The sequence below is a fragment of the Trachypithecus francoisi genome, unplaced genomic scaffold, assembly GCF_009764315.1.
Source record: "Trachypithecus francoisi isolate TF-2019V2 unplaced genomic scaffold, Tfra_2.0 Lachesis_group16, whole genome shotgun sequence".
NCBI classification, from domain to species: Eukaryota; Metazoa; Chordata; class Mammalia; order Primates; family Cercopithecidae; genus Trachypithecus; species Trachypithecus francoisi.
In genome coordinates, this window is record NW_022681461.1 from 11990662 (window position 1) to 12005341 (window position 14680).

Here is a 14680-nt window from a genome sequence, read left to right on the forward strand (position 1 = left end):
GGTGATTTTCTCAGGTGATATTTTTAAATTTCTGTTTTGATTTTCTGTATATCTATTGTAGGTTTTTTGAGATTACTGTGAGGCTTGCAGATAACATCTTGTAACCCATTATTTTAAACTGATGACAACTTAACATGGATTGCAAAAACAAATTAACAAACAAGCAAAAATGAAACTAATAAAGGCTCTATACCTCTAACTTCTTCCCCCCTCACTTTTTGACGTTTTGTTGTTTTTATTTATATCTTATTATTCTATGCCTTGAAAAGTTGTATTATTGTTTTTGATAGGTTCATCTTTTTGTCTTTCTACTCAACATATGAGTAGTTTACTCACCACAATTGCAGTATTATATTATTCTGTGCAGTTATTATTACCATTGAATTTTGTATTTTCTGATGATTTCTTATTGCTCATTAATGTCCTTTCTTTCAGAATGAAGAGCTCCCTTTAGCATCTCTTGTAGGACAGGTCTGATGTTGATGAATTCCCTCAGCTTTTATTTGTCTGGGGAAGTCTTTATTCCTCCTTCATGTTTGAAGGACATTTTCAATGGATGTGCTTACCATTTTAGGATCAAAGCTTTTTTTCCTTCAGTGCTTTAAATGTGGCATGCCACTTTCTCCTGACCTGTAAGGTTTATACTGAGAAGTCTGCTGCCAGATATATTGGAGTTCCTTTGCATGTTATTTGTTTCTTTTGTCTTGCTGCTTTTAGGATCCTTTTTTTATCCTTGACCTTTAGTAGTTTGATTATTAAATGGCTGGAAGTAGTCTTGGAGTTAAATCTGCGTGGTGTTCTATAGCCTTCTTGTACTTGAATGTTGATATCTTTCTCTATGTTTGGAAAGTTCTCTGATATTATCCCTTTGAATAAACTTTTTACCTTATCTCTTTCTCTGCCTCCTCTTTAAGGCCAATAATTCTTAAATTTGTCCTTTTGAGGATACTGAAGTATGCCTAGATATTGTAGGCATACTTCATTTTATTCTTTTTTTTTTCTTTTGTCTTCTCTGTGTATTTTCAAATAGCCTGTCTTCAGGTTCACTAATTCTTTCTTCTACTTGATCAGTTCTGCTGCCGGGAGACTATAATGTATAATGCATTCTTCAGTATGTCAGTTGAATTTTTCAGTTCCATAATTTCTGCTTGATTTTTAAAAATTATTTCAATCTCCTGGTTAAATGCATCTCATGGGATTCTGAATTCCTTCTCTGCGTTATCTTCAATTTCACTGAGCTTCCTCAAAACATCTATTTTGAATTCTCTGTCTGAAAGATCACATATCTCTGTTTCTCCAGGGTTGGTCCCTGGTGCCTTAGTTCATTTGGTGAGGTCATGTTTTCCTGGATGGTCCTGATGCTTGCGGATGTTCGTTGGTGTTTGGGCATTGAAGAGCTAGGTATTTATTGTAGTTTTCAGAGCCTGGGCCTATTTGTACCCATCTTTCTTGGGAAGGGTTTCCAAATATTCAAAGGGAATTGCATGTTGTGGTCTAAATCTTTGGTCACTGCAGCCATATCTGCACTAGGGGGACCCAAGCCTGGTAACACTGTGACCCTTGCAGACTTGTAGAGATACCACCTTTGTGGCCTTCAGTGAGGTACAAGAGAATTTCTTGGATTATCAGGCAGTGGCTCTTGTTCTCTTCACTTACTTTCTCCCAAACACACAGAGTCTGTCTCTCTGTGCTGAGCTGCCTGGAGCCGGGCGAGAGATGATACAAGCAACCCTGTGGCTGCCACCACTGGTACTATACTAGGTCAGACGCAAAGCCAGCATAGCACTGGGTTCTGCCCAAGGCCCGCGGCAACCACTGCCTAGCTACTGCTGATGTGTTCACTCAAGGCCCAAGGGCTTTATAGCCAGGCTTGTGTCCTACCCTTCAGGGCAATGAACTTCCCCCAGCCCAGGGCAGGTTCCAGAATGCTGTACAGGAGTCAGAGCCTAGAGTCAGGAATGTTAGGAATCTACTTGGTGTTCTGTTCTACTGCAGCTAAGCTGGCACCCAAACTGCAAGACAAAGTTCTTCCCGCTCTTCTGTCTCTTTTCTTCATGTAGAAGTCTTTTCCCATATCCGTCACCATCCCAGGCCTGTGTTGACCACTGCCTGGCTCCTGCTGACGTTCCCTCAAAGCACAAGGTCTCTTCAGTCAGCTTGTGGTGAATGCTGTCAGGCCTGGGTCTCTCCCTTCAGGGTAGCAAGCTTCTCTGTGGCCCAGGACAGGTCCAGAAATGCTGTCCAGAAGCCAAGACCTGAAATCGTGGACCCGAGGAGCCCTCTTGGAACTGTTGTCAAGCTGGTGACCAAGCTGCAAGACAAAGTCCCCTTTACTGTTCTCTCTCCCTTCCTTGAGCAAAAGTAGTACCTCCCTGTGGCCACCCCCTGAAGCCAGCATGGCTCTGGGTCTCACCCAAGTCTTGCAGTGAGAACTGCCTGGGTACCACTGATGTTTATTCAAGGCCCAAGGGCTCTTTAGCCAGCAGGTAATGAATCCTGCCAGGACTGGGCTCTTCCTTTCAAGGCAGTGGGTTCCCTTCTGGCCCAGGGTGTGTTTAGAAATGTCAACTGGGGCCTAGGGCCTGTAATGGTGGCCTCAGGACTCTGCCTGGTACCCAGTTTTACTGTGACTGAGTTGGTATCCAAGTTATAAGACAATGACCTTTTTGTTCTCCTCTCTCCGCTCTTAAGTGGAAAGGAGCCTCTCCTGGAACTGTGAGCTGTGCTTCCTGGGGTTGGGGGAAGGGTGATATGAGTACTCCCTTGGCTACTCTGGTTGGTGTCCCACTGGGCCGCATGCACCCACATTCACTGGCTCAGAGCCCAGCACAGCACCAGGACTTGTCCAGAATGTCAACCCTTGTGACCTAGACTGCCTTTCAAGTTTATTTAGGACGTCAGAGTGCCTTAGCCTGCGGTGATGAGGCTAACCAGAACTCAGGTTCTGACAGTTGGGATGGGCAATTCCCATCTGGCTAGGTCAGTCTGAATACTCTTTGTGGACACTGGCTGACTTCTGCCTGGTGTTGCTTTCTGCTGTGACGTAGGCAGCACTGAGTTCCAATGCAAAGTCCCATAGTCACTGCATATTCTCTCCTTGAAGTACACAGATTCTCTGCTGCATGTGGCCACTGCTGCTGGACTGTGGGGGTGGCGTGAGCAATTCCAGATTGTCTTTCCTACCCTCTTCAGTGCATTTCCTTGGTATGATCGCTCACCTGATTTTTGGTTCTTAAAAAGGTGCTTTCTTGCGTGGATAGTTGTTCAATTCAGTGTTCCTATTGTGGGGCATGGAGGTGGGGGTGGTAAGCACTAGAGGCTTCTATTTGGCCACCTTGTTCTGCCTTTCAGCTATTTATTTTGTTAAATAGATTTACTTTCTCTCATATCTTCTCTTTGCTTCCTGGAACACCAAAAAATTGAATATGTGTTTGCTTTATGGTGTGCCATATGTCATGTAGGCTTTGTTCATTCTTTTTTATTCCTTTTTTCTTTATTTGTGTCTGACTGGGTTATTTGAAAATACCTGTCTTTAAGTTCTGAAATTCTGTCCTCTGCTTTAGTCTATTGTCAAAGATCTCTAATATATTTTTTTCTGTCTTTCAATGAATATTCTTCAGTTCCAGTGTGTGTTTGGCTTTAAAAAAGAATGATATGTATTTTGTTAAACTTCTTACCTTCTGAATTGTTTTTCTGATTTCTTTGTATTACTTATCTGTCTTCTCTTATATCTCACTGAGCTTCTTTGATATCATTATTTTGAATTATTTTTCCAGCATTTCATGTATTTCTGTCTCATTGGAATCTGTTGCTGGAGAATTATTGGTTGCTTTGGAGGTGTCATATTTTCTTGTTTTTTTTTTTTTTTTTTTTTTTTTCGTGTTTCTTGTGTCCTTATGTTATTATTGGCACATCTGGTATAACAGTCGCCTCTTCCAATTTTTTTAATTTACTTTCATGGGGAGGACTTTTTTCTGAAGGCCTGTCTATGATATTGGCTGGATAGGGCACTGTGGCTTTGATTCTGAGTGGATGCAGTAATATAGTCCCTGTATGATGTCTTTGGTTGTAAACAGTGTCAGTGGTTTCTGTAATTGCTTCAGTGGCTCAGGGGGTGGTTGTTGGTGGTGGCTGCGGTGAAATTTTGCTGGGAATGAGGGTGCCAGGTCGGCCATTCCTTGAGCACCAGGCGTGGTAACAGCAGGCCAGATTCCTGTCCTTAGGATCCAGCATGACTGGTGTTAGTGGGTCTAAGTGGGGCTAAGTGGGCCAGTTCTTGGGCCCCCATGCAGCCTTCTCAGATGCTGGCAGTTGCAGCTTTGGGCCAGATAGGTGGGTGGGTCCTTTGGCTCCTGAGCAGAAGGCATAGCATGAGCAATGGCAGGACCAGTGGTGGGACAACCCTCTGCCTCCTAAGTGGTGTGTGCTAGTGTTGGTGGTGGCTATGACGGGCTGGGTGGTCCAGTCCCCAGACCCGCAGGTGGTGTGTGTGGGTGTGCCAGCTGCGGAGGTAGTGGCAGGTGAGGTGGCCCATCCTCAGACCCCTGGGAGGAATGCTGAGGTGCCAGCAGTGGGTGACATGGCTGAGCGATCCCTAGGCTCCCAGGTATGCTCTGGTGTTGGGGATGGTGGGGAAGCCAGGGGGAAGCCAGGCCTGGCAGGCCTGTCCTCAAGCCCCTCACGTGATTTATAGGGGCTCTGGCTGTAACGAGGATGGCTGGGGTGATCCCTAGACTCCCCTTAGAGTGTTTGAGTGGGGGCAGCAGCAGAGCTGGTGGGCTGGGGAAGCCTGCCCTCAGGGAGCTTGCAAATGTACCCCAGCCCTGCTGCTAGGGATTGCTAAGCTGCTATCAGTGGCAGGCTGGGGAGTGTGTGCCTCAGCCCCAGGCGACAGCTGGGGACTTGGGAGCCTGTTTGCAGGGCATGTGTTAATGTAGGGTGACCACACTGCCAAGGGCAATGGAGTTGCTGCCAGGGGCTTGTGCTTGGCCCCAGTGGCAGTGGTCAGCAGTGGTGGTGGCTGCGGGTAGAGGAGCCTGTCCTCTGGGCACCTGCAAATGCATGATAGCTTGCTGCTGGGAGGTGGGGTCTCTGCCAGTGACTTTTGCTTAGGTTTTAGTGGCAGCAGCCTGTGGCATTGGTGGCTGTGGGTTGGGGAGGCAGGGGGCAGGATGCAGTTGAGTGGGGGTTGGGTTCTCAGAACTGTGCCAGTACTGCTGCTGCTTAGGTCACACCCCATGTGAACTCACTCTCTGGAGCAATGCCTTCGTGCAGTCTCAAAGCAACTCCCTGTGTTAGTCTCAGGACCTGTGAGGATGGAGGGGCTCCCCCCTGGCTAGGACTAGAGGAGTCTGTAGTATGGATGTGGACCACTGAGAATCTTACTTACCCTTTTCCTGTACTGGGAAGCCTCCCTGGGCTCCCGGCCAAGTAGCCTGCCTGCCTTCCCTCTCCTTCCTTGTGTTAGGTATTCTTGTTAGTTTTCTGTTGAGTTTCAGTGTCCTGTCTTAGATGTGATTACCTACTCACTATTTTGCTGCTGCTTTGTGGAGGAGGTAAGTGCCGGATGCCTCTAGTCAGCCATCTTGAAGCCCCTCCTCTGTCTCCTGTGGTCACTATTGAAACTATTATAATGAGTTTTGTGTTATGGTGAGTTTTATGTGGGTGGATGGGGTCAAAACTTCAGACTGAAGTGGCTCACTGCGTCCCAGGAAGGGATCAGGAAGGCAGACTTATTTTATAGGTACCAGTGAAATTTCTGAGTTTCAAGTATAAAGAGAAAATTTTAACATGCTTCCACTTTAAAAGAATAGGTTACTTAAAAGGAAAAAATGATAATAATAATACCAGCAGCTAACATTCATTGATTATTTACCACATGCCAGGCCTTGTTCCAAGTGCTAACACATGTGATCCACACAACAAACAACTCAGTGAGGTTGTCACCCTCATTTTACAGAAAAGAAGATGGGGGCATAGAGTGGTTCATAGTCTGGCTGGGATCATGCATCTGGTGTGTGGTGAAGTTGGAATTCAAACCCAGGAAGTTTGGTTGTGGATTGCAGGCTCTTAATCACTGTATTTTTCTGCATATTTAAAAAATTAAACTAGTGTTGGACTGCTCGTCTGTGGCACTGGAAGCCAGTGGACATCCAAATGTCTTTTGAAGAATCTGTAAATTGTTTGTCACTGCCAGCAAACTGCATGTCAGTGTTTATAAGAATTGAGAAAATATACAGAGTGAAGGTCTGTCTCAAAAACAGTAATTCAGAAATGTGCTATCTGATCTCTCTCTGAACAACATGAGTAAAAGGTCTCAAGATAAAAGTATTGGAACTTATAAAATGTGTTAACCAAAAATATTCTAAGGGGGGTAATATAGGAGAAGTGAAAATTAACTTGTCTCAGTGGGATGGCTTAGTTATTTAATATGGTGTTAGAAAAGTATCAATCATGACTATGAGGGTGGAAAAGTAGAATTGAAAAGCGTGATAGAAAGCTTCCAGATTAAGGAAGAAAAGAAAATGTGGAGCAATGTAACCAAACCAATAAAAATAAAATGGTAAGGAAGAACAAAAAAAGCATTTGTTGATATCAGAAGTAGAAAATAAGATGTAGGGAATACAATGAAATGTATATCCATCATCACCAACTATGAATAAACTGTGAAGTACCCTCAAAAGGTCAGATATTAAAAGTAACACAGTTTAGTGTGGTCTCTCTCTCTCTCTTTCTCTCTCCCTTTCTCCCTCTGTTCTTCTGTCTCTCTCTCTCCCTCTCTCCTCTGCTCCCCACCGTGTGTGTGTGTGTGTGTGTGTGTGTGTGTGTGTGTATTCAGTGACAAGGTTGAAAATGAATGGGCGAAGATAAACTAGCCAAATGAAATTAAAATAAAGCAAAAGTGGTTAATATTCGTGTCAGTTAGCCGGGCGCGGTGGCTCACACCTGTAATCCCAGGACTCTGGGAGGCCGAGGCGGGCAGATCACCTGAGGTCAGGAATTTGAGACCAGCCATGGCAACATGGTGAAACCCCATCTCCACCAAAAGATACAAAAATTAGCTGGGCACGGTGGCATGCGGAAGGCTGAGGCAGGAGAATCACTTGAACCCGGGAGGTGGAAGTTGCAGTGAGCCGAGATTGCACCATTGCACTCCAGCCTGGGCACAGAGCGAGACTCCATCTCAGAAAATAAATAAATAATAATGTCAGACTAAAATGTCAAGGTCAAAAATACTGACTTGCATAAAGACAGATATTTTGTATTTGCAAGTTGCAGTCCTTGAAGATGCTGTAAACCTTTATACAGCACAACAACCCTAGCCACATGGCACCTACATAAGCAGGACAAAAAGCTCCAGGAAATACAACTTGATTAGAAAACATTTATGAGAATTTAAAGTCCTCCTTTCAGAATTTGACATATCAAGAAAACAAAAATAAGTAAGGCTATAGAGAATTTGAGTAATATAATCAACAAGTTTGATTTTTTGATTCACTAGGATCCCATTTGAAACCCGAGACGGAGGTGTGAGATACAAGAAAAAGTGGTACTAATCTGGGAGTCCAGTGAAAAGAAGTAACAGGATGAAATCTGAGATTTCCTAGAAAGCAACTCATCCAAATTAGAATTAAAAGTTAGTTGTATCCTGGAAATACACTTTAAAAAAAGTGGACTGAATTCTAAGAAATGATATAACATGATAAAGAAACCAAAAACTTAGGGACATCAGGAGAGAGAGAGAGAGAGAGAGAGCGCGCGCGAGCGAGAAATACCCAAAGCGATTAGGAAAAAGTGAGATTCTTAAGAGGCTATAGCTGTTGAAAGGAAATTTTAAAAAATATGTTTATTAATAAGTCATCATATTGACATGATATTCCAGCTGAATTATATTTATCCTTTAAAAAATAGATGATGCTTTTATTATTTATACTTAGGAAGTTTTAAAAGTTAGTTTTCTGAAGCTCGTATAACCTTTACCATACTTGGTAAAAGTAACTTGAAATAAGAAAGATCATCTTAAGAATTTAGATGGAAAAGTTCTAAATATTAGTTAACTTAGTCACATAGTGTTAAAAGAGTAGCATTTTCTTAGAACGCAAAGATAGTTCAACAATAGGAAGCCTACCAACATAATTTATTGAATCAACAGTTTAAAGGAGAAAGGCCATTTGATTCTATTATTAGATGTTGAAAAGGCATTTGATAAAGTAATTAAAACTCTGAAGTATAATAAAAATTATAGTGAAACTACTCAAGTTATGGGACTAATAATAGCATTTACCATCTAAAAGTGATTGTGAGGATTTAACTACTTAATACAGGTAAAAACCATTAGAACAGTGTCTCACATACAGAAATTATTCATTGTTAGCTATTTTTATTACTTAAACATGACAAAGTTGATTTACAAAAAGGGGGCAAATATTTCATGGAATGGAAAACATTTTGGTTCTAGTCATGAAAAAGAATTGTTTGTTCTTGCCACTATATTCAGCGTAATTTTTTTGAGGTTTAATTTATCTAAATGTAGTAAGAGTAGAAAATGAATAAATGATATAAATACTAGAAGAGGAAATAAAATATTTTAATTATATTACTAGAAAATTCATGAGACTACTACAAACCTGTTAAAATTAGTTTATTTGATAACGTGAATATTAAGATAAATATAAAAAATAAATGAATAGTGCTTCATTGTGGGAATAACCAATCAGAAATGGAAAGGGAAAAAAGAATCTTATAAAAATACTCACAGGTAAGTTTAATAAAATTATTCTGTACCAGGAAAAGAAAATGACTCTATCCTTAAGTTAGAATTTAAGACAAGTCAAACCAGATCTCAATAAAAGTTGTCAGCCTTTCTATAATTAACATGAATTTAATTCAGTTCAATCTAGAAACCTAGTATATCATTTAGGAATTAGGTAAGATGATTTTAAAGTTCATGTGGAAAACATATTTCTAAGAATACCCAAGAAAATATACTTTATATTTTTGAGTCCGTCTTCCTTTTCTCTCCTACGAACACATACCTCATGGAGAAGAGTGGGGAAGAAAGCAAACATGCCATTTTGGTGGCGTTTTCCCATTAATTTCAGTGTAGATGGAAATCCACGGAGAGTTAGAGGGGTGATTGTACATTATGTCTTTACATATGTTTTGACTGTTTCACTTTTTATAAGGAATATGTTATCTTTAATTGATTTCATGTAGAAAATTTAATAGAAAAGAGTTTAATGACTTTTCACTCTAAAGTTGTAATCCTGTATTATTAAACTAAAATGTAAAAGCATGTAACTGATTGACTTGGGATGTTTAAGAAATGCATCAGATTTTTAAAATACCTACTAAAACACTGAAATGTAGTTTATTTCTGTTTTCCTGAATGTTTGGTGCTTTCTACAAAGGCAAGATTAATTTTTAATTCAAAAATTCTGAAAATAATTTTCTGTCTTTTTTCTTTCAAAGGTATGCAACCACTCATGTATTCGGTTCAGGAAGCATTAAATGCCAGACCATGGTGGATTCGTATGGGGACTGACATTTGTTACTATAAGTAAGTATTTTAAGAATATTAATAGAACGTCAGCTTACAGAAGGCAGTATTAAGTACATCCTGTTTCAGTGTAAAAGGAAACAGTAGAGTTATTATTGCATACTTTGAATTGTGGTGCTATGCTTTAGTAATTCTAGAAAATCCTTTCGAACTTGAGATCCACTTGCGGAGGGTATATAGTAGAAGTAAAATGTGTTGTATAGGCAGATAAAATTAGGTCCAGGCCGTGTCTCCACCGCTTAGAGAGTTATGTGTCCTCAGCTTTTCCAGCTTTAAAACTCTGGAAACTTTATTGAATAAAACTGAAATTAGAAATTACGAGTAGTAATTTGCAGTAGCTTTTTGTTGTTCCTATGATATCAAGTATAACTCCTAGTTTTTCCCTTTTTATATTAACACACAAATATTTACTTCATTGTAATTTCCAAAATGTTAACTGGAGATGAGTTCCAAATACAGTACATCAGCTTACACAGTTCATCTTTGACTGTAAATATGTGATCTACTTATAGCAAGTTAGAAATAAGGGCTAGAGGCCGGGTGTGGTGGCTCACGCCTGTAATCCCAGCACTTTGGGAGGCTGAAGTGGGCAGATCACCTGAGGTCAGGAGTTCGAGACCAGCCTGGCCAACATGGTGAAACCCCGTCTCTACCAAAAATACAAAAATTAACCGGGCATTGTAGTGCATGCTTGTCATCCCAGCTACTCGGGAGGCTGAGGGAAGAGAATCACTTGAACCTGGGAGGCGGATGTTGCAGTGAGCCGAGATCGCACCACTGCACTCCAGCCTGGGTGACAGAGCGAGACTCCATCTCAAAAAAAATATAAAAATAAATAAAATATAATAAAATAAAAATAAAATAAAATACAAAGAATTAAGTGCTAGAAATCATTTCCTACTTCTGTGGAACAGTTTGATTTTTCTTCAGGTCCACCTCTAAGTACTCGAGGATTCTCATGTATCTTGCTTCTCATTTTTACTCTGTGTCTGCAAATGTTTCCAGGTAATGTTCGTTGCTGATTCCACTTGGCACCTTTGTTTCTTCTCTGTTACTAAGTTGAATCCTGACGTTTCTGTATGGTGAATTTTGACTTTTTAGATTGTGCTTAACTGGCACTAATGCCCCTCTTTTTTAGTTTTATCAATTAGAAGAAGGCTTCTAAAATTAAACTGTTTTGACATGGCTTTGGAAAAAACTTGGTCTTAAGTACTCTTATTTTCTGGGAAAGAAAATCTTCTTTGGGATTCATCTCAGTAAGATTTCTTCCTTACTCTTATTAGCAAAATGAATAGCAAATAAATGAGAAACAGAAGTAAAGGTAATATGTAATTCATCTGCACCATAATACATCTTGTACTTATTTTAATGGTAGACTAATATAAAAAATAGAAACGTATATAATATGTTTCTCATAAAGTTAGGTGAAGCAACCGAGCAGTGCTTGGCTATATTTTAGCAGAATTATTTAGACTATTAAAGAATGAAACAATGTTTTTCAAAATGCATTTTTTCTTTCACGCTTCTTTATGTTGTCACATTAGAAATTGTCAATCAAGGAATGCTTTTTCACATTGCAAAATGAATGATCGTAGCAGGACAAGTTGTTCTGTTCTATGTAAGGGATGATGGCAAGGATTTTTATATTTTTAGTTTAGGTTCTGTCTTTTCTTTTGGCTACTACTTCCTGATCTGTAAGTGGAGTTCAATTCAACAAACATTTATTAATCACTTTCTATGTAAGACACTATTCTAGTTGTTTTCCTTAAGCCTGAGATAGCTTTATTTTAATTTTAATTTTTTTTATTTTAATTTTAATTTTTTTAATTTTAATTTTAATTTTTTTTTTTGAAACACAGTCTTGCCCTGTTGCCCAGGCTGGAAAGCAGTGGTGCGATCCGGCTCACTACAGCCTCAAGAGCATATCATCATTCCCAGGCTCAAGTGATCCTCCCACTTCAGCTTCCCCAGTAGCTGGGACTACAGTTGTGAACCAGCTAATTTTGTCTTTTTTGTAGAGACTGGGTTTTCACCATGTTGCGATCCATCTGCTTGAGCCTCCCAAAGTGCTGGGATTACAGGCATGAACAGAAGTGCCCGGCCTGAAATTTAGATGATAAGGATTAAAATCTGTTTTTGCATTGTGCCGTAACTTTTCATGTCAGCTAAGTCCTGTGATGCTTGTTTGTCTTATCTATAAAATGGAATAAAACTGCTTTTCACCATTATATGACATAATGTATGTTTCACTGGTTTATAAGCTAGAAACTGCCATATAGCTATAATGTGGTAGTATAAATACCTCTCCAATTAAATGTTAAACTTTTGAGAGAAAAGAGTTGGCAAGGACTAGTTTTTGAACTTGTTTTGCATTTTTGTTAATCCTTAGCACTCTGTCATTGGGTATCTATTCAAGATACTGTGCATAAGTTAATGAAGACTACATCAATTTGAAAATACTTTGAACATTTATGTGCCTGAAAAAATAACCTATAGGCCCTGGTTTTTCTTCATTTCATGGCTTAAATGATACAAGATGATTCAGAATTTTAGAAATTAAGTTGTTAGAGCATCTTTAAGTCAGCGTATGTCAGCAGTATTTAGACTCTGTAATGTATAGTTTTAAAAACTTTATTATGGAAATCTTCAAACATTTACAAAAACAGAGAATAAGATAATGAGGCCCCATATATTCATCACCCAGTTTCAACAATTATCAACACATGGTGCAGCTTGATCAACTTCAGGTTTGATTTTTGGCAATAACTCCTGGCCTCAGGTGATCTGCCCACCTCAGCCTCCCAAAGTGCTGGGATTACAGGCGTGAGCCACTGCACCCGACCTCTAGAACTTACTTCTAATTTGCTATACGTAGATCACATATTTACAGTCAAAGATGAACTGTGTAAGCTGATGTACTGTATTTGGAACACATCTCCAGTTAACATTTTGGAAATTAAAACTTATACTTCCACAATGAATTTTTAAGGCCATTTTCAGATATTGTATTTTCTCCGTATATACTTACGTACGTATTTCTAAAAGACAAAGGCTGTTTAAGACAATCTTAACCACAATGCCGTTATCACAACACAGAAAGATTAGGAAAATTTCTTACTGTGATGAAATATCCAATGTTGAAACTTCCCCAATTGCCTCTAAATGGTGTTTTATAGTTTTATTTAATCAGAATCCAGCTAAGGATCGCACATTACATTTGATTTTTGTTGACATGTCCCTTAAGTCTGTTAATTTATAGGCTTCCCTTTTCTCTTTTTTAAAATTTCTCATTTTGCTAAAGAAGCTGGATTGTCATGTAGGGTGTTTCACATTTGGATTTTATTGGATTGCATCCCTGTGGTGTTAACAAGTACTTCTGTTTCACCAGTTTCCTATAAACTGTTAGTTAGATCTAGAAGCTTGATCAACTTCAGGTTTGATTTTTGGCAAGAATACTTAATAGGTGGTGCAATGAATTCCCATTGCATCATGTCAGGAAACAACATCATCTCTGATTGTTTCTCTTTTTGTAATCTTATTGATTAGTGAACCCAGGTCTTGTAGCCTGATCCATCCACGTAAAGGTGTCCATCAGCCTTTCCTCTCTTGATTGTAGCAGCCATTGATGATCATTTTGTAGATTCAATAATGTGTATGGATGTCAAAGAATGGGGTTCTAAAAATTTTTTTTGACGTGAAGAGTATTAGCTCATTTAATTAGTAAATTCAGAAGTGAAAATTTATGTAGTGTCATCGGCTAATAACAGTTAACTGCTTTATGAGTACTAAGTTTTTTTTTAATAGGGTATTTAAGTTACACTTTTTATAGACTCGGGTTTTTCTTTTTTCCCTGAAGTTCTATTTAATAAAAGTAACAAGGAAAATCAGTTTTTGTGTGGATGAAATGAACATGTTTTATGCTTTTTTATTGTAGAAATCATTTCTCAAGAAGTTCAGTTGCTGCAGGTGGGCAAAAGGGAAAATCCTACTATACAATTACATTTACTGTCAGTTTTCCACATAAAGATGATGTTTGCTACTTTGCTTATCACTATCCATATACGTATTCAACTTTACAGGTAAGAACTCTAAATTAGATTGTATTATATGAATATGTGTAAGATAATGGAAGAAAATTGAGTTTAGTTAAATATTCTAACATAAGGAAAATGAAGTTTAGTTAAATATCATAACATAAGAAAAGGGTTTAGTGTTGAAGATTTTGGAAAATACTACAATGTTTCTTGAGGAGTGAAATGGGAATGTGATTCTTATTTTTTTTAATAGAAGTATTAAGGAACTTTGACATGATTTTTACTTCCCATCTTTTGTTGAAATCCACAGTTCTCTGAGCTAAGATTCCATAATTTACAAATTTTAAGCAGGTGAGATTTCTGCATGTTTAACCAGAATCTCATAGAAAATAGAATATTAGGAAAATGTGGATGCAATTTGGGATTTTTGAAGGAAAAATTGAGATCATTTTCTGAAGGAAATGGTTTTATTATGGAGACCTAGATCCAGGTTTTTAAGAATCTGGGGTATAAGAGTTGTTTTGTAGCTAGCAGAAGGCAAGAAATAACTAAGATCAGAGCAGAACTGAAGGAGATAGAGACACAAAAAACCCTCCAAAAAATCAATGAATCCAGGAGTTGGTTTTTTGAAAAGATCAACAAAATTGACAGACCGCTAGCTAGACTAATAAAGAAGAAAAGAGAGAAGAATCAAATAGACGCAATAAAAATGATAAGGGGATATCACCACCGACCCCACAGAAATACAAACAACCATCAGAGAATACTATAAATGCCTCTACGCAAATCAACTAGAAAATCTAGAAGAAATGGATAATTTCCTGGACACTTACACTCTCCCAAGACTAAACCAGGAAGAAGTTGAATCCCTGAATAGACCAATAGCAGGCTCTGAAATTGAGGCAACAATTAATAGCCTACCCACCAAAAAAAGTCCAGGACCAGATGGGTTCACAGCTGAATTCTACCAGAGGTACAAGGAGGAGCTGGTACCATTCCTTCTGAACTATTTCAATCAATAGAAAAAGAGGGAATCCTCCCTAACTCTTTTTATGAGGCCAACATCATCCTGATACCAAAGCCTGGC

The 14680-nt window shown here is 39.1% G+C and overlaps 1 protein-coding gene across 3 annotated transcripts in view; it reads left to right on the top strand.

Annotated features, from left to right (window-relative positions):
* The window catches only part of AGTPBP1 (ATP/GTP binding protein 1), a 200513-nt gene that overhangs the window by 134936 nt on the left and 50897 nt on the right, over window positions 1-14680 (top strand). For all 3 annotated transcript variants that reach the window (XM_033236931.1, XM_033236928.1, XM_033236930.1), the window contains 2 exons: window positions 9472-9559; window positions 13494-13638. In XM_033236931.1, coding sequence (XP_033092822.1) covers window positions 9472-9559; window positions 13494-13638 — 233 coding nt within the window. The remainder of the gene's footprint in view (window positions 1-9471; window positions 9560-13493; window positions 13639-14680) is intronic.